This window comes from Tursiops truncatus, chromosome 14 (genome assembly GCF_011762595.2).
Source record: "Tursiops truncatus isolate mTurTru1 chromosome 14, mTurTru1.mat.Y, whole genome shotgun sequence".
NCBI lineage: Eukaryota > Metazoa > Chordata > Mammalia > Artiodactyla > Delphinidae > Tursiops > Tursiops truncatus.
In genome coordinates, this window is record NC_047047.1 from 59,969,064 (window position 1) to 59,987,795 (window position 18,732).

General features: G+C 43.6%; 2 protein-coding genes across 9 annotated transcripts in view; one reads left to right on the forward strand and one right to left on the reverse strand.

The window, feature by feature from the left end:
* Positions 1–18,732, forward strand: part of FEZ2 (fasciculation and elongation protein zeta 2) — an 85,031-nt gene that overhangs the window by 58,328 nt on the left and 7,971 nt on the right. For 2 of the 4 annotated variants that reach the window (XM_073791679.1, XM_073791687.1), the window contains one exon: positions 10,715–11,324. The exons of the other annotated variants lie outside the window; for them this stretch is intronic. The gene's annotated coding sequence lies outside the window, so the exon portion shown is untranslated. Of the gene's footprint in view, positions 1–10,714; positions 11,325–18,732 lie in introns of those variants that run through there. 4 annotated transcript variants of the gene reach the window in all.
* Positions 1–18,732, reverse strand: part of CRIM1 (cysteine rich transmembrane BMP regulator 1) — a 208,751-nt gene that overhangs the window by 14,066 nt on the left and 175,953 nt on the right. For 4 of the 5 annotated variants that reach the window (XM_019942869.3, XM_033838733.2, XM_019942872.3 and 1 more), the window contains one exon: positions 466–660. The exons of the other annotated variant lie outside the window; for it this stretch is intronic. In XM_019942869.3, the coding sequence (XP_019798428.1) occupies positions 466–660 (195 nt within the window). The remainder of the gene's footprint in view (positions 1–465; positions 661–18,732) is intronic. 5 annotated transcript variants of the gene reach the window in all.

Consider the following 18,732-nt stretch of genomic DNA (forward strand, 5'->3'; position numbering starts at 1 on the left):
GAGAAGGCTGCACGAGGTGGCCTGGGTACTACTGGAACTGATGAACTGAAGAAAGATTGGACCAGCATCGTATTGTTTAAATGCAGCTCTTCCATTCTGGTTCTGATAGATATTCACCTTAGAACATCATTCCCTACTGTGTCCGATGATGGACCTTTTCCGCTAGGCTCGTCCAACACTACACTAAAACTGTGCTACTCGGATACGGCAGGTGTCATTCACAGGTCTGTTACACCCATAAGGCCTGCCACTTAACGTTTAGAGAATGCGAGTCAGAAGAGAGCAATACTGGCATGGAACCAAAATCACGCACTCACCTAGATGGTCACAGGCTCTCAAGTTACCCGCCAGGTCTGTTTGGGCCACAGGAGCTAAGGGATGGGTGGGGGAGGTTCTGAGTCTGTTCTAGCTTCCTTTTGAATCAACATCCCAGTTTGAAAAGTGGCAGGGCAGCGGCTTAGATACCTGGGCACATTGGGCAGCAGCTCCCTTCCACGTTGATGGGCTCGACGCAGGGCAACGGGGGGCAGCTGACGGTCGAGCAGAGGGTCTGGCCCTGCAGGCAGTAGCAGTGTGTGCAGCTGTCAATGTCCCAGCGCTCCTCATCAGCGTAGGCCTTCCCGCTGAAGTGGCATACCACCTTCTTTGGGATTGTGTCCTCTAGTGAAAAGAACGGCACATGGTGGAGTCGCTCCATGTGACAAACACAATTTCTCATCATACTTGAGACATGAAGGGGAAAAGCTCTACACAATCGCAACATGCTCTAGGATTCCCAGAATTGGGTAAAACTTCCACCTCCCCAGTCCCTACTGTTGTTTTCCTCTGCTCAGCGGAAGCCTCTGAACTCTCATCTTGTGGCCTGAACCTGATCAAGGGCCACTGAGGCTGACAGTAACTGTAACAACCAGCTGGGAACAATACCCGTTGGCCAAGAGTCATTAGACTGTCATTGCAAAATATATAAACTTAATCATCGCATGGCTGTGGAACATACCACACGAAGAAACTAAAACTGAAATACAAATAGGTAGGGAGACAGGATCAGAGGTTCTGTTCCATGGAAAGAGAGAAAAAGTCCAGCTGAGTATACTTATAGAAACAACTGAAGAAATTTCCATCTCTAGTTAATCTCTGTGTAAATGATGTAGGGGAATGATAAGGAATGACAATGGTCTGTCGCAGGGAACTGGCAGCCTCCTGTGCTCTCCCAGAAGGGAATCAGCATTGAGATAACCATTTCCTTCATTTTTCAGGGATGCTGGATGGACCTCCCTCTCAGTAACGAGGACATTCCTACTTCAAAAACAACCTCACTTCATTTCAATCCATTTTTTTCCCCCAGCAAACTATGCTTTTTGAGAACTATATATATATATTTTTTTATTTTTTATTTTTTTTGCAGTGCACGGGCCTCTCACTGTTGTGGCCTCTCCCGTTGCGGAGCACAGGCTCCGGATGCGCAGGCTCAGCGGCCATGGCTCACGGGCCCAGCCGCTCCGTGGCATGTGGGATCTTCCCGGACCGGGGCACGAACCCGTGTCCCCTGCATCGGCAGGCGGACTCTCAACCACTGCACTACCAGGAAAGCCCGAGAACAATATATTTTTAAGAGCTATTTTTTATGTATAAGAATTTACAGCTTAACACATTCTGCTTATCTTTTTTCTCCGTTCTCTCCTACCATCCTCACATCTGCCCTCCCCCAACCTTTTCCTTGAAAGTTCCTTTCTCTTTGATTCAACACCTTCTCCTGGTTTCTCTGAACTTACTAGTGGTCACATTCCCTCTACAGCTCAGAGTGAGGCCCAATGCCCAGCAAAGCAGCGATGGGGCCAATCAATGGAGAAACACAGGATGGGGGTGGGGCAGCCCCTCCCCGTCACTGGCCAGGCCGATAACTGGATGACTCCTACAAAGCTGGGGAAATTTTATGCTCAGATTCTATGGGCAGCTCCATTCACCACTGGTCACTAGTAAATGAAAAACTATAAAGGCATCTGGAAGGAAAGTTCCTTAGGAAAGAAGTGGTGTCTTCTCCCTGGAAGGCACCTTGGAAGCTCTGAGAGGGGCAGTATTCACTGCCCAGGCACAAAGGACAGAACCCACAATGCCTGAGGGGCAATGAGGAACATCTATATGCAGGGCGTCAGGACCCCAGCCTCTGTAGCCAAGCGCTCCCGGGCAGCTGGAACCACTCTGTAAAGACCCAGCATGAAGCTTCCTGCTGAGCTTTTCCAGAGGATGGTCACAGGCAGAAATATCTGTCTTTGGAATCCACATTCTCTTCTTACCAATTACTCAAGCATATGCCCCTGACTAAATGGCACTAATAATGTCCTATGACTATAGGATTTTGTGTTTCCAAAGGTACGTCTTGGTCCATTGTGGAGTGTTATAAGTAAGTATGGAAAGGACTCTATGTCTAGTGTTAAAATGCATAATCTCTGTTTCCCAATGCATTTTCATTATTTCTCTCATTACTGTTGCTTGATGTTCAGCAAGGGATAGTAAGCAATCACAGAAAGTTCTAGGTGTAAGCAGAAATTCTTTTTCAGTATCTATTTAACAATGTACTTCACTGTATTTGTGAGTGTTCCACAGAAAGGGTTCTGGTGCACTGACTGTTAACCTTAAAAACTCACTTGGAGGCTTTCACACCAAACTCATGGTAGAAGTTTTTGCTAATCTGAAATCCTTAGAGGAGGTGACTTCATTAAGATAACCCAAAGTGTACATGTCAAATGGATGAGTAGAATCATTTAATGAACTTAATTCAAGTAATATACTGACCTTGAGCCAACATGTCATTGAGGACATTAGATTTGCCATCAAATCTAGAGTCTATTATGCAGAGAATTCTTTATGAAAGGAAGCATTTCTTCATAAGGCAATACTACTGATTATATTTCACATAAACCTTGTAACAGCTCACACGATGGACCAATGTCACGGCATAAACTTTGAGTAACGTATTACTGTGCAAGGACCTGGGAGAAGAGAAGGTTACACTCCCTACCCTATCTTGTCCATCACCTTCTCCTGTGCTTTTCCTCCCACAGGCATTTTGCCAGTTCTCTTCTTAGAGAAGAGGAGGAAGGGAATGAGAAAGAGGCACAGAAAGGATGCGGGGGCTTCCCTGGTGGTGCAGTGGCTAAGAATCCACCTGCAAATGCAGGGGACACGGGTTCGAGCCCTGGTCCGGGAAGATCCCATATGCAACTAAGCCCGTGCGCCACAACTACTGAGCCTGTGCTCTAGAGCCCATGAGCCACAACTGCTGAGCCCGTGTGCTGCAACTACTGAAGCCCGCGTGCCTAGAGCCTGTGCTCCACAACAAAGAGAAGCCACTGCAATAAGAAGCCCACACACCGCAACGAAGCGTAGCCCCCTCTCACCGCAACTAGAGAAAGCTCGCGTGCAGCAACGAATACCCAACACAGCCAAAAATAAATAAATTTATTTAAAAAAAGGAAATAAAAATTTCCTTTGCTAGGAAAGAGGGTATATTTGTCATATTTCCCCCAAACCACAAAAATAAAATAAAGTAAAAAAAAAAAAAAAGGATGAGGACTTCGTAATAAAAGAAATTCAAGTCAAGGCCAAGCACTGGTCTGTATTTTCTTAAGATCTAGGCAAAAGCACTTATTACATCTTAAGATATTAGATCAATGCTAATATTTGTGAAGTTAAATCTATAAAATTAAGATATTAAAAATAGTAATTATGTGTTAAACATTATAAAGACATTCATTCACTTATTCTACAAACTTTTATCATCAATGGGAAAAAAGGCAAGACCAGGACCCTGACCCAGAGGACTGAGCAGAAGTGGTGGAGACAGGCTGGCGACCAGGACTCCTCACCAGGTACCACGCAGCAGCCACAGTGCTGTGAATTCAACGCGGAGTTGGACAACACAACATGGAGGGTGAAGCAACTGTCTGCTGGGGGAACTGGGAGAGGCTTCACCCAGGATTTGATGCTTTAGTTTTACTTCGAGGGATGAATAGAAGATAAAGAAGCTGGAAGGAAGGACACTCCAAGTAGACGGTGGTACATCCAACAGTTTGCCATGTTGGAACGACAGTGAAAGGTGTGAGGGCCACATGCAGGATGGCTGGAGATGAAGTTGGGATCAGATCGTAAAGGGCCTTGAAGAACAATGACAGATTTAGAGACTTCCTGCAGTGGAGGGGACGGGCCTAATCAGCTTTGTCTTCAAGAAGAGAACTCTGGAATATGACAATGTGGAAGACTAAACAGGGTTAGGAAGATGGGGACGCTGTTCACCGGGATGTGTTACAGGCCTGGATTAACGCAGAGGTGATGGAGGTGGAAAGGCAAGGCTAGGTTTGAGAGCTATTACTGAGAAACAGCGGTCAGGATATGGACAGTGAGGGGGCAGAGGTGTGAAGGACAACCCTGTTTCTTGCAATGGGAGGTGATGCAGAGGTAATTCCAATATATGAGTCACTTTCCTGCTTTAACAAAGAAACAGCTGGTGAGCTTGTCAAGGACCTGGTCAAGCCTTATCAAACCAGATATTCCAGTGGGTCAATCAGAGCTGCAGCAGTTGACCTTCAAACTCTTAGCCTTTCTGTGTGAACATGACCATGAAGCTGCCTCTAGGATAGAACTAATTTGGGGCTCAACAAGGTAAAAGGGAACACGTTTTAGTCACCAGTGGTGAGAATGTGGGGTAACAGGCAAAACTGGCAGTATCCCTCATGTATCCTTAAAAACATTATACTTCTTTCATCCAATAATTCTATTTCTAGTCAGCTATCCCAAGGAAATAATCAGAAAAGGCCTAAAATAAGTTGTTTATGTAGATGTTCATCACAATATTATTTATAATAGCAAGAAATTGGGGGAAAAAAACTGTCCAACAATATGGGATATTTTAATGACTCGATACAATCATAGGAGAGAATATTGTGCAGCTGTTAAAATGCATCATGTATAGTATAAGTTCAACCACGTAAAGAGGAAAATTTTAAACTGTCTGGAAAGAAACGAAACTGTTAACAGTAACTGTTAGAATCAAGGGTGAATTTTTCTCTTTAACTTTTCTTTTGCAATGAATATGAGTTACTCTTGATAAGGCAACAATATTAAATGATTTCAAACAGGTATGTGCATGCATTATCAACCTCCCCTCCCACCCCCCACCCCCAGACACAATGAAAAGAAAAGCTTAGTCTGAACCTGGTTCTAAAGAACCTGGTCATGTGGTGTGGTGCTTTCTGAACGCTACTGACCCACTCTGAATAATTTCAATGGTCTGCAAGAAAATTAAAACCACAGAAGACATGCCAGAGAGCAAATGCTGAGCTACAGCATAACGAAGTGTCTATGCAACTACTCATCCAGTAACTGTATGAGATCACTGTCCCAAAGAGTATTTATAAAATGATAAAAGAGGGATAGTAACTACTCTGGATGTCTAGCAGGCAGTAGGTTGAACCAAGAACTTCGATGACATATTAGATGAAATTGAAGTTTCTCATTTGATTTTGTTACAAAAATAAGTCTTTTTCTGAATTCAATGAAGATTAAGAGTTCAATCGAGTGCAGCAATATGACAAACGGTGAAACCCATTCAATGGGAGCCTCACAGAGATGCTGCAACAGACTCTGCACACAGCAGTGGAGCTGGTCTGACCAGTGGGGCCCCAGGAGATTCAGGGGCCATAACAAAGCCCTTCCCCTCCAGGGAGGGGCTGACCACCATGGACCCAACTTCCAGGTGCTTCTACCAAGTTAGCTCTATTCCATTCAAGCTCTCCTCATCAGATTACCATGGAAACATCTCACCTTCAACTTCACTTCATTTTCAACGGAATTAACTCTGACTTGAGATCAGGAAGCTATCTTTTCAGGTTTAAACAACTGGGGGTGGGGGAGGGGTGGGTAGAGCACAGAGGCAGATGCCAATCAATCGCTGGTTGAAAGCAGGGACCGAAAGAATGAGTCTCTTGCTGGCGGTGGCAGACAGTGCAAAAGGGACCAGTGGCCCCAAAAAGACCTTGTAAAGGCACCTGGTTATAGGAATGAGGTATCTCAAGGAGATGGCTCCTTGAGAGCCATCTCGTGTGCAGAGCTCAGCTGGACCACAGCAAGATCTAAGATCTGCATGTTCAGCACTCTCACAGCTGATCTCCTTACAGACTGGAGGTCAGAGGACGCAGGTGGTAGAGGCAAGAGGGATGGTTCTGAAAGAAGGATCTAGGGCCAAGCACTGAAGAAGAGAACTAGCATCTGCTGAGCATCCATGGTACCCAGGCGCTGTGCTCAAGAGCATCACATGGTTCAGCCTCATGGCAACTCTCTGAGGTAGGGCTGTCCGTCCTACTCTTGGGGAAACTCAGGTTCAGCGAGGGGAAGGAACCTGATGTAACCAAGCCAGCAGGCGGTGGAGCCGGCATCTCCTCCTGGCTCCATCTGACTGCAAAGCCCACATTCTTGGCCTTGAGCTCTACCTAACAGCTCCCTTTCTTACCCTCCCAGGAATACACAGAGCCCTCTTCATGTGGCCTCAACTGTGCCTGGGCCTCTCTGGAACAGTGGACAACTGTTTGGCTATCCAGCTTCTTCAGGTGGAGGCCAAGCTGGATCCAGTGTGTGACCAGGGTTGAGCCACGGTTAGCACTGGACGTTTTACGTCAGGGCTAGCTGGCTTGAGGATGTGGACTTCAATCCATGACAAGCCCCATTTCAGAGTCGGCAACAGTTTTCGTGATATCTCCACATCTGATCAGTCTGAGTCGCAATATCAATATATTTCGTAACAGTAAAGTTTGTTTCTTCAAACATGCTTTAAAACAAAGCCACATTTAAGACATGGGTTGGTCACCACTCTGTGGAATTTTCATGTGAAATAAATGAGGACTCCTTTTTGTAAAAGCCTTGACTAATTTTTTCTGAGGTGGCTGCTATGTGGCCCAGATTAGACTAGATTAGATTTTATTACTTAGATTCTAGTTAATGAGGCTTTATAGAAACATCTTTTCTTTTGACCAAATTTTATCTGGAAAGCCAGTGGTCTAAACAGAGGCCTGAAAGTATGTTGTGAATTTCAGTTGACTGATGGATCCCGGTGCCCCTATTTCTTTTTTTTTAATTGAAGTATAATTGATTTACAATGTTGTGTCAATCTCTGCTGTACAGCAAAGCGACTCAGTTATACATATATATATACATCCTTTTTTAAAAAAAATTTATTTTATTTATTTATTTTTGGCTGTGTTGGGCCTTCGCTGTGGTGCACGGGCTTACTGCAGCGGCTTCTCGTTGCGGAGCATGGGCTCTAGGCGCGTGGGCTCCAGTAGTTGTGGCATGCAGGCTCAGTAGTTGTGGCTCGTGGGCTCTAGAGCACAGGCTCAATAGTTGTGGCACACGGGCTTAGTTGCTCCGCGGCATGTGGGATCTTCCCGGACTAGGGCTCGAACCCATGTCCGCTGCATTAGCAGGCGGATTCTTCACCACTGCGCCACCAGGGAAGCCCTATACATCCTTTTTTAATATTCTTTTCTGCTATGGTGTATCACAGGATACTGAACATAGTTCCCTGTGCTATACATTAGGACCTTGTTGTTTATCCATTCTAAATATGATAGTTTGCATCTACCAACCCCAAACTCCCAGTCCATCCCTCTCCCTCCCCCCTGCCCCCCTTGGCAACCACAAGTCTGATCTCTATGTCTGTGAGTCTGTTTCTGTTTTGTAGATAGGTTCATTTGTGCCATATTTTAGATTCCACATATAAGTGAGATCATATGGTATTTATGTTTCTCTGTCTGACTTCACTTAGTATGATAATCTCTAGTTGCATCCATGTTGCTGCAAATGCCGGTGCCCCTATTTCTTACATGCTTATTTCTTTTCCTGGATGGACCACTTCCTCCCATTTGGGTGAATCTGAGAAAGCTCTGTCAGAAAATTTTAGAAATGACTTGGTTTACAGGGAGACATGGTGGCTAATCTACCCAATTTGCGGTTCTAAATAATAAACTAATGAAGTCATTGTAGTTTTGGGGGGAAAACAGCATAGTCTAATTGGAAGTCCATATAAAAGCATTTTAAGCTTTAAGGCTGAAGAGGGATGCATAAATAGAGATGTGGGAACTGTCCAACTACAAGTAACCTAAACAGTTTATATTTGGTTATTGAGTGTGCTGTCCATTTCATTCTGACTATGGTATTCATCACTCCAACCGGTTGCTTATGCTGACAGTGACATTAGGTTTATTCTTCAATACCTAATGATAATCATAACTTCCACTTACTGACTGCCTACTATGTACTGGGCATGGTGCTAACCAAGCATTTTTTTTTTTCTTTTTTTGGCTGTGCCACATGGCTTATGGGATCCTAGTTCCCCGACCAGGGATTGAATTCGGACCCTCGGCAGTGAGAGCAGAGTCTTAACCACTGGACCACCCTACCCAAGCATTTTTCACAAGTCAATTCCACATGCTCTTCGTAGGCCAATGGAACAGGGTGTTATTTGAATTCCACAGAAAACCAAGGCACAGGGAGAATAAGTAACTTGCCCAAAACGCATGGCTAGGAAGTGGCAGGGCCAGGATGGAAACCACACACACCTCCACAGTCCCCACACACTGTCTGCCTGCCTCGTCCCCAGTGGGATAACCTCAGAGAGCTCCATGTTCCTGGGCAAGGATCTGGGCCGCACAAACAAAAGTGGTTACGACTCACTGACTCTGGAGAATATGGGCGCTTAGACTTCCTACCCCTTACATTTGTTGGGGCTCAAGGTCTTTGCCTTCAAAGGCAGATTACCCTTCAACCGACTGCATCAGACATCTGCACAGTCCTATCAAGGAATGGAGATATAGTGGTTATTGAGGACTTGTGGTTCTTCTCAGGCAGATCTCTATTTAACACTCCTCTCACTCTTCTCAAGGAAGAGGATTCGAGAACGTTCCAAGGAAAACATGAGGTATGACACTAATATAATAAGGTTTGTTTTTTAAAACAAACACCTCAGGAGTTACATACCCAAACACACGTGATCCCTTTCTACGTAGTCATTGTTGAGGGCTATAAACGTACTCCGGTGATATTGCCCCTGCTTCATACGGCTTTGGAATTTTCCTTTTGCAATGACATCCTTTTGAAACAGGCAAGGAAGACGGTCACTATTTTATGGCCACTCCTTGGTTTAGATCAGCTTTGGTATTTGGTTTCCTCAGCTCTGGCCTCTATCTTATCCATCAGATCGGCTTGAAATGACTTTCGGCCTCTATCAGAAACAAAGTCCCTCCCTGCTAAAGGATGGAGGTTTACTGCTGCGTCATTCTCAGCATCCTGTGTCAGGAGCCTGGAGCACTCATGCCCATAGCTCCTCAGGCAGGCCAGCCATTTAACTCATGCAGCACTCAGACATGTGTCTTATATTTATGGATTCAAAAAGAAGCAATATTATCTTGCATCATGTTTGACTACAATAAAAATATGCGATCTCTTTCAGAAAGAGTTTGGAAAACTCAGCATGGTTTTCCCTTTTCCTCAATTCTGGTTATCTGAAAGGGCTGAGGAAGAAGTGGCAAGGCCTTGAAATGTTAACTCCTTTCGAGCTGACCTCTCCACCTGTCTGAACCTCACTATCTTACTTCTTTTTAAGATAAGAAGAGGCTTACCAGGCTGTTAGAAGTTGGACTTTGCTTTTACTCTTGAGCTATTTTACTAATTACACCATAAAGCTAATTAACAGTAAAACCCGGATAATAGAATCATGTCGTTTTCTTCCTCTATAAAAATCCCATTATTTCATGAGTCACTGATGTAGTAGCTCAGGCCTTGCTCTGAATCTGACCATGATGAAAAGAAAGCATTTCCAGATTCCCCACCCCCTTTGCTCTGTGAAAGGTTTTAAAACCTAAAATCCGCTAGAATCTACATTACAGTTGGACTTTTCCATTTCTACCAGGAGACAATGTTCCTGCATAGATAGTTCAGGTTCTAACTCTGGTTGTGATGGCCATGAAGTCAGAGTCTTGGTGTGGGAGTAGCTTCTGGGGAGGAAGTTCGGCAGCTTTAGAAATTGCATCAGTTCTTCCAAATCTCCAATGTACTATTTAGAGACCTGAAAAGTAATTTACTCTGGGCTGCTCGTGGCCAAGGAAGTAAATGCAGCTCTTACTCTCAGAGGAAGTCCCACCGCAAAACAATCCAGCGCAGTTGTGCAGTGGGTGCTCGTCCTCTCTGCACATCACTGTAGAGATTCTAAACGCTGGGGGTGCAGTGGTGCACAAGGCAGGTGGGGGTCTCTGCCCTCGGGGAGATGCTCTTGGATCCAGAGGATCTCCTCAGCTCTGTGTGATTTCAGTTCAAAACAGATGTGCCAAATGATTTGAAAAAAACTGTGCAAACTGCAGGCCCTGCTAGTAAGATTATACTTCAAATCAGTTTAAGTTTGAGGTTCGAGGGATTTTAAAGAAAACTTTCATGCAGTCATTTAGGCAGGTGGAGAAAGGTACCAGGTACGCTACTGGTAACACAAGACTTAGAAGAGAGAGTGAAAAAGGCAGCCAAGTGTTTCCACTGACACGGCTGACTTGGGTAAGTAGAGAGGAAGTGCTTTTTAAAATTTTGGCTTATGACTGTAACAATGCATTACAAATACTCTCTAACTCCCACAAAGGAACGAGATGCTACTATTACCTTATACTTTATTTTCTCTTAGCTGACAAGACACTGGGATCCCTGGCCTTGTGATATCCTCTGTATTTTTATATCCCAAGTTGGGCACATTCAGGGCACAAACTCCATGTGGAGGATCAATGCAACGTGGGTGCCTCCTGTTTGAGAAACCAGCTTTTACTTTTTTTACATAAAGTGGAGACAAACAGAAATCAGAATGAAGAAGGAACCTGAGCAAATAAACAAGCAGGTCACTAAGAAGTGGACAGAGATTTGCAGACGTAGAAGAGGACGACTGATTTTGAAAATGCTGGCTCGCTGGACCTCCACAGACTGGAAAGGAATATAAAAGCGGAACTCAACTGAAGTCTGACTGAAAAACAGACGGCCTAGGCAATTTCAGTGAGGCAGAGATCTAATACACAGTAATTTTATCAGCAAATGTTTAGAGTTTTTTGCCTAAAAATGCAAAAAAAAACCTTTATTGATTAACCTCAAAAATTGCATACTGTATCTTACAACTTTTAGCTTCTAATAAATAAAACATCTGCTCTTAATTCACTTATATAAAAAGAAAAACCTGAGACAAATGTTGCCATGTAGGCTGACTCCTACTTCCATATAATGTCTTGTCTTTTTTTTTTTTTTTTTTTAGCAGAAAAAGGTTTATGGCAGGGCCAAGCAAGGAGAACGGGTGGCTTGTGCTCAGAAACCCCAAACTCTACAATGTCTCAACTGCTGTAAAGGCAGATCTGACCACAGTTTTAAGACTTTTCTTGAAAGTCCCATTTTTGCTTTATTTTATTCTATTTCTGGGACAGGAGTCCAGGTCTCTTTATAAAGGCGAAAAGAGCCTTTTAGGTTTCTTCAACATACTGGAAAGAACAGGTGATGACACAGGGTTCCAAGCTAATAGAGAAATTATAAACTTCCCTGAGTTCCACCAAGAGAAATCTCACCAAACTGATAAACATAGTAATTTCTGGCTGATTCCTACTTCATGCAAAGAGGACAGACTTTCTCAGTAATAGAACTTATTAATCTTTGTATTAAGCATCTGTTATGGACTGATTAAGCACTTCATGGATAGAAGTTCAAGGAAACATTCCATTTCCAACTTGATAAAGAGTATAAAGACTGACTCTTACATAGGCTAAGAAAACTTTGAGGTAGAAGCTCAGCGTGGCCAATTTCTGCACTAGAGGAGTTTCTGCACCTACAGGAGGTGGTTCATCCGTCACAGCCCAAGAGCTGTCAGGAACGCTCCACCAGCAGCCTCCGGGCGGGTCTGCAGACTGACTTCAGGTCTGATTGCATTTTGTCGCTGAAATGTAATCCTGCTATAGAGGGTCGTTCCTCCCTCATTAGAGGGTACACAGTCAGGGCTGGCCTCCTGGGCAGAAATAAGAGGCAAAAGGCACCTGCTAATAATCTCTGGAAACACCAGTGCCAGCCTCCCTTCTGTGCAGCAGACGTCTTTAAAACAAGAACATGGGGCCAGAGCCCAGATAAAGAAATGCCACTCAGAGGTTTCCCCCAAGTTAACTAGAACAACTTGAATTTCTGTTTACACAGCCGAGGGCCTGGAAAGGATACTGAAGTGAGAAGAGAAAGCTGCTTAGGGGATAAGCAAGATGAGATGTTTCCTAGGGTGGAGGGCAGGACCTAATAAACAAACTGAAATCAAACCCTGTTTATTTTTGTTGGGACTTTAGACCAGTTCCAAAGTTAGTACAGTGCCTGACAACCAGAATGCCGTCAGTCTTACACTTTCTAAACATTACACAGAAAAGCATCCTGCTTCCCTTCCCTTTTGTTTAAAATCACTCGGCACTAACTGTGACCACCGGGGCTGTGGAGCAGGGGCCCCGGGAGCTGAGAGCTCTGAAGAATGTGCAAGAAGCACCCCGGGGCTCCTTCTGACAAGAACACTCCCTGATTATAAATGCCACAACCTCTGTTTCCAGGAATCATAGCGGATCCTGCACAATGAGTCCTTGGACTCCTCAAATGGGACTAGCCTCTCAACGCAAACAGAAAAATAAAAGAGCTCCATTCTCTCTCCCGCGAGACATCCAGAGGTATGGGAGGACAGTGAAGTGCTGAGGTCTGGGGCCAGGCACTGCCACAACCCAGCTGCACTACAACCCCTTAGATAGCATGCTGCTTCCACCAGGGTCACAATAAGGTGACTGAAGTTGTCACGCGCTATTTATTTAAGCAAAGAGTGCGCAGGATGAGGTACACCACACCAAAGTGTTTTCTCAGATATTCTCGTCCTTCAAAAACTTATCGTTGGGATGCAATATCCAAGCCTTTCTCTTGCAGAAGGGCGGATGCCATATTTAAAGTGAGATACCAGAGTCCACGTGACGCCTGTTACCCATGTCAGGTGCACCCTGTGTTAGGAGAGCTGTAACTCTGAGCCAATATATAGTCATATCCTGCTCACTGTTTACCAAGTGCTTTCATATATGTATATTACGTCGCTTAATTTTCATAGCACTTTAGTGAAGCACAGGATGATATTATTATTCCCATCTTATAGATGAGGAAACTGAGCTACAGTTACGTCCTACCACTGAGACCTACAGCTAGAACGTGCCAGAAATGGGGTCAAAGTACATTCTATTTCCAATACACAGAAGCTTTTAATTTTAAGAAAACACACTGGAGAAAGAGCTGTGAAAAGTGTTCCAATGATGATGCCAGTATCATAACATTATGGCTTAAAAATGGACAACATTTAGTTCTGTGGGTTGTGTATCTTAGAGATGCTGAACTAAATATTTACTGTTTGATTCCTGGGCTGAGTTAAATACACAATAATCAATAGATGTTCCAAAGAGATACTATTTGTATTTATCTCTAAGAAAAGATACCTACAGGACTTCCCTGGTGGTCCAGTGGGTCAGACTTCGAGCTCCCAATGCAGGAGGCCTGGGTTCCATCCCTGGTCAGGGAACTAGATCCCACATGCATGCCGCAACTAAGAGTCCGCACGCCACAACTAAGAAGTCCACACGTCACAACTAACAGGCCCACATGCCGCAACTAAGAGTCTGCATGCCACAACCTAGACCCAGCACAGCCAAAATAAATAAATAATTAAATATTTAAAACAACAAAACAAAAAAAACTCTGTAATGACCTATAGAGGAAAAGAGTCTAAAACACAGTGGATATATGTATATGTATATGTATAACTGATTCACTGTGCTATACAGCAGAAACTAACACAACATTGTATATCAACTATATTCCAATAAAAATTTTAAAGATACCTAAGCAAATAAACATAAATCTAAGCAAAAAATGAATGCGGTATGATAGACTGACTTGATATAAAGCGTAGGTATTGTCCCTACCAAGAAGAAACATTATTAACCATTTGCTAGTTAAAGATCACTATGGAGAGGAAATAGAATTACACCATCATGACTGAGTGCCATGCCAGCTGGACTCCACCTGAAAGCTCTAACTCAAATATTAATAAAAGACATATAAAAATATTAAAAAATAGCTAACCTCTAATCAGACAGATGTACAACCTACAAGAAAATCATTTTTTCATGTACCATCTATAATAGAACTTGTTTTCAGAGATCCTTAAAGATATGAGATACTTAAAGACACTTAAAAGATACTAGATGACTTGAAGACATGTAATCAGAGTATCATAACTTTGTTCACATCAAATTATGAAATAAATATGCGTGTGTATATATACATACACACACACATAACACACAAACAACTATCACCCCAAGATAACTAACCTTCAACAAAAACTTAAATGAGAAAGATGCACTGACTCAGGGATTTCCAGCCAAAAAATATCTGATACATAAATATCTCTAAATATATGACCTCAAATATTTTCTAAAATAACACATGGTTACAAATAAGTAAAAATGCTTGCCAAATGGTAAGTTTCAAAACAACATTCTATGCACTGAGTCATACTTATGACTTGGCCAACACAAGAGTTGCTTATGCAACTCTTCATCGGCGGAACACTGAGCATCTACAATTCCAAAGTCAACAGGTATGATGTAGCAGCAATAGGAGCTTGAACACCTCATACATTAAATTAAGAAAGATCTTTATGATCAAGGTAGTGCCTTTCTTTATAATATTTTTGTAAGAAATGATATAAATTTTATATTATATAATATAAATATAATAGTTATGAACATAACATTCAGGAATGACTGCACCCCTGGCCATGGTGCAGATCTGCGGGGATGACCTTGCTAGACGGAAGTTGCTAGAGTCTGGCCCTTCGCAGAAGCATCACCCACACAAACATCAGAGCAAGGGTGATGTGTCAGGACAAGCATCCCCTCAGGCACAGGAAGTGCCGATGTAAGGGTTTTGGGCTTAATTGTGTGCTGCCCTTTAGGAGTGATGGAATAAAGATCTCACTGAAGCACCAAAATAATTTTTTGCTCCAGAAAGGTTAGAAAGGCATGGAGCATGTAGTCAGTGATAAGGCTATCAAGGCTATCTTGCATGGTGAAGTCTGTCATGGGGAAGGCATCTGTTGTTTACAAGGAACCACATATCAAATCTGCCATCACACATTAGAATTCCCACCAGGCCTTTTATCCTCCCCCCGCCCCCGCCCCCGCCCCCATCTACATTCAAGTCATCTCTTGATTCTCGTTCCCCTTTCTTTAAGCCATCATTACAGTCAAAAAGCCTATGAAAATAAAATCTAAGTTTGTGTGTATTTGTGTAGGAAGCTGGAATATAAAAAAATTAGGGAATCAGAAGATGTTCCATTGAAATGATTGGGTAATTACTACTTAGTTTCCTTCTAGGACAAGGATGAATTCCCTAATGATGGGTATTGTAAGTAATTAGACAAAGCTGTTCACTTTTCAAAATTAATCATCAATCCTATTAATTATGTCTGTATTACACATTCTATTAAATTAGCGCACATAATATGAGGCTTTCACACACCAGAAGAGAAGCGTTATCACTGCACTTTAGTGACTTGATAATTTAGCTGAAAGGAACACAAACATTCGTAATTACACTACTTTTAGTAGGATCACCCTTTTCAATTCTCTTGTGGTAAGAAAAAAGGCTACTTCACAAGGCGAAAGCAAGCACACTTTTCTTCAGGGGTTTTAGCACTAAAGAAGAAGCCAGATTAAAGGCAGATTTGAGGTTTTTAGAGATCCATATTTGACTGATTAGGGAGAACATTCCCCCAGGGAGGAGACCTGCAGCCATGGTGAGGTCAGCACTGTAGGCCTGGAGGAGGCACATGTGACCCCGGGAACAGATTATCTGGGTTAATAAGGAGCTGGGTTCAAACTGAGAAAGCCTAAAACAGGAGGCAATGAAAGCACTGGTCCTCGATGCCTGCTGAGAAGCAACCGGGGGCTTTATGACATGCAGAATGACGGCCTTCCTACCTTCTTCCTTTGCTAGGTGATCTGGATGGGGATGCAGGCTTTGCCACTGGGGCATCGCCAGTAACTGCCTGCAGGTGTACTAGTGCTGCCCGGGCTTGGTGCCCTTACAGAGGGACCACACTGACGGGAAGCTGACAAGAGAATAAGCCTGGAGAGGGCAAGGGAGCAAACTGGAGGGTCATAAAATCCCCATATCACAGTCATGAACTGAACTTGACTTCATACGCTTGGACATACCTGGTCCTTGCTACCTGCAGAGAAGTATGATGCATGTAGAGGCTCCTAATGACTATTTCAGTAAGAAAACATGTATGAAGCACTAAGATGAACGCAAGGACACAGCACACAGCATCACGCATCAGATGTTAAGACGCCCCAGTATGTTCCCCAGAAGATACGTCATAGGTTTATACAGTATAGTTATCCCTGTGTCAAGGGGAGGGGGTAGTAGTTGTGGAGGGAGATGTAACAGAAATCAAATTTCCACTCTTATCATTATGAGCTCATATGAACCACAATTTAGTGAAAGTACTTAAAGTCTAGCTTGAAATCAAAATCACAAATTGGGGGCAAATTGGTATTTTCTTCCCCACACTACAAGATGAATGTATGGTCTGAATCGGGGTTCCCAGCCCCTGGGCTGCGACCACTACCAGTCTGAGGCCTGTTAGGAACCAGGCCGCACAGCAGGAGGTGAGAGGCCGGTGAGTGAGTGAAACTTCATCTGCCGCTCCTGTCGCTCACGCTACCAGCCTGAAACAACGCTACCACCCTCCATGGAAAAACTGTCTTCCACGAAACCGTTCCTGGTGGCCAAAAGGTTGGGGACTGCTGGTCTAAATAATGCAGGAATTGGAATAGGAAAATATGCAGGCAAAAGAAAAAAAAAAGAGACAACACAGAATACTATGATATGCAGGTTTCTTTCCATAAGTTTGGTTTTGTTAAATTGGTTTTGTGAGAAAGAGAAGTGATTTACTGTTATCACATGGAAACAAATTTACTAGCTGAGTAATTTACTAATCACATATTTACCAATTAAGTAGCAAAACACAACAGGAACTTTTTTTATCTAAAAAAAATTAAATTTGAGGGTTTTCAACACACAAGAAATTCACTGCTGGGTTTTTCCTCTGAAGGTAATAGAATTCTCAGGCCTCCTGGGCCCTAGTTTCCAACTGTGATCCAAGTGCCCCTGGTTGATTTATAAACTGTTTCCTTTAGGACTGAAGTTTTGGTATTTAAATACAGTGGTCCTGGCTGGACATTTCCCCCTCCATCCACCAACACCCTGTCTGAAATAGTGGCCTGGTTACACCTTTCATTCAGGTCTCACCAAGGGCTATGCCACTTTCCAGATGACTGCTGGTCAGCTCTCTGAGAAGACACGTAGCAGTAAGTTGGGTGGATGCCTTGATACATTTTTGGCTCCATTTAGGAGCTACAAAGATTACGGGTATTACAGCAGACGCAATGCTCCAGTCACTAAGAGGTGCAGCAACCGTATGTCCCGGTTTACTAGGGACACTCCTGGCCTACAGCCATGGCCCCAACATAATTATTAACAGTCCTCACTTCACTCACAAAAGCATGGTTTAAAGAATAAATTGGATAGACAGCCACCCTATTAAAAGAAGAGAATCCATCTTTCACACATAGTTTTTAATATTCCCTGACCATTACATTGAGAAACTCAAGCTCTGTAAAATTCCTGAGACCAGAAATTATGCTTTAAAAATCTTTCCATCTCTTGTATACCAATGTGTAGAATAAGTCTTCAGAGGAAATGGCCCCACAGAGTGGCCAGAGGAGCTGTCCTGATAAGCCTGAATGGTGGCCAATGTGCACCTGAGCGCCATTTATCGACTCATCTACGGGGATTGTTACAAAGCCCTGTGGCCAGAGGATTTCTCCTCCTCCTCAGGCATCACCCCAAACATATGCACTGACTTGCATCTACGAAGCACGCAAAAATCTTCAACAATAAATCGCATGACGCCTGTCGTTAATACAGCTTTGCCTAATTTTTCACCTGCTAACTCTGATTACAGGTTCACAACTGGACTGAGATACGTCATTGTCTTTCACTTGACTTTATGAGCTTTACTTGAGACAGAAGCAATCAAAGAGAGTGAGAGCCTTGGGAGCAGGGACTGTGCCCGTATTCAAGCTGCCAGCTGTCTGAGCCTCGCCTTCTAGACTCCAGAACGGCATCTGGCTTGTGTCCATAGGACCAGTTTTGGTATAGACGTCAGGGGCTGATATAAGTATGTCCTCTGCTCACAAGATGTATCCCCGTGGGTCACATGAAGGAGAGGGCTCTGTCAGTTACTCAGGCCTCACTCTGTGTCCCTAAACCCTCCACACGGACAACCACATGGTTTAAATAGAATCAATTAAGTGTTAGCAGACAGAGGAGTAACTGGGGGATTAAAATTAGTATCTGGTATTTAGCTGATCTCAAGGCAGTGGCAAGCTTAGGCACTAAGTGTACTCTGATATGGGACATGGTGTTTCTCTGTGGACAAAAGGACCACAGTCAGTAACAGGGTGAAGGAAGAGTTCCAATACTGAAAATTCTGAAATGGCAAAGGAGCCCAAGAGAGACGGCGCTATAGCATCACGACAT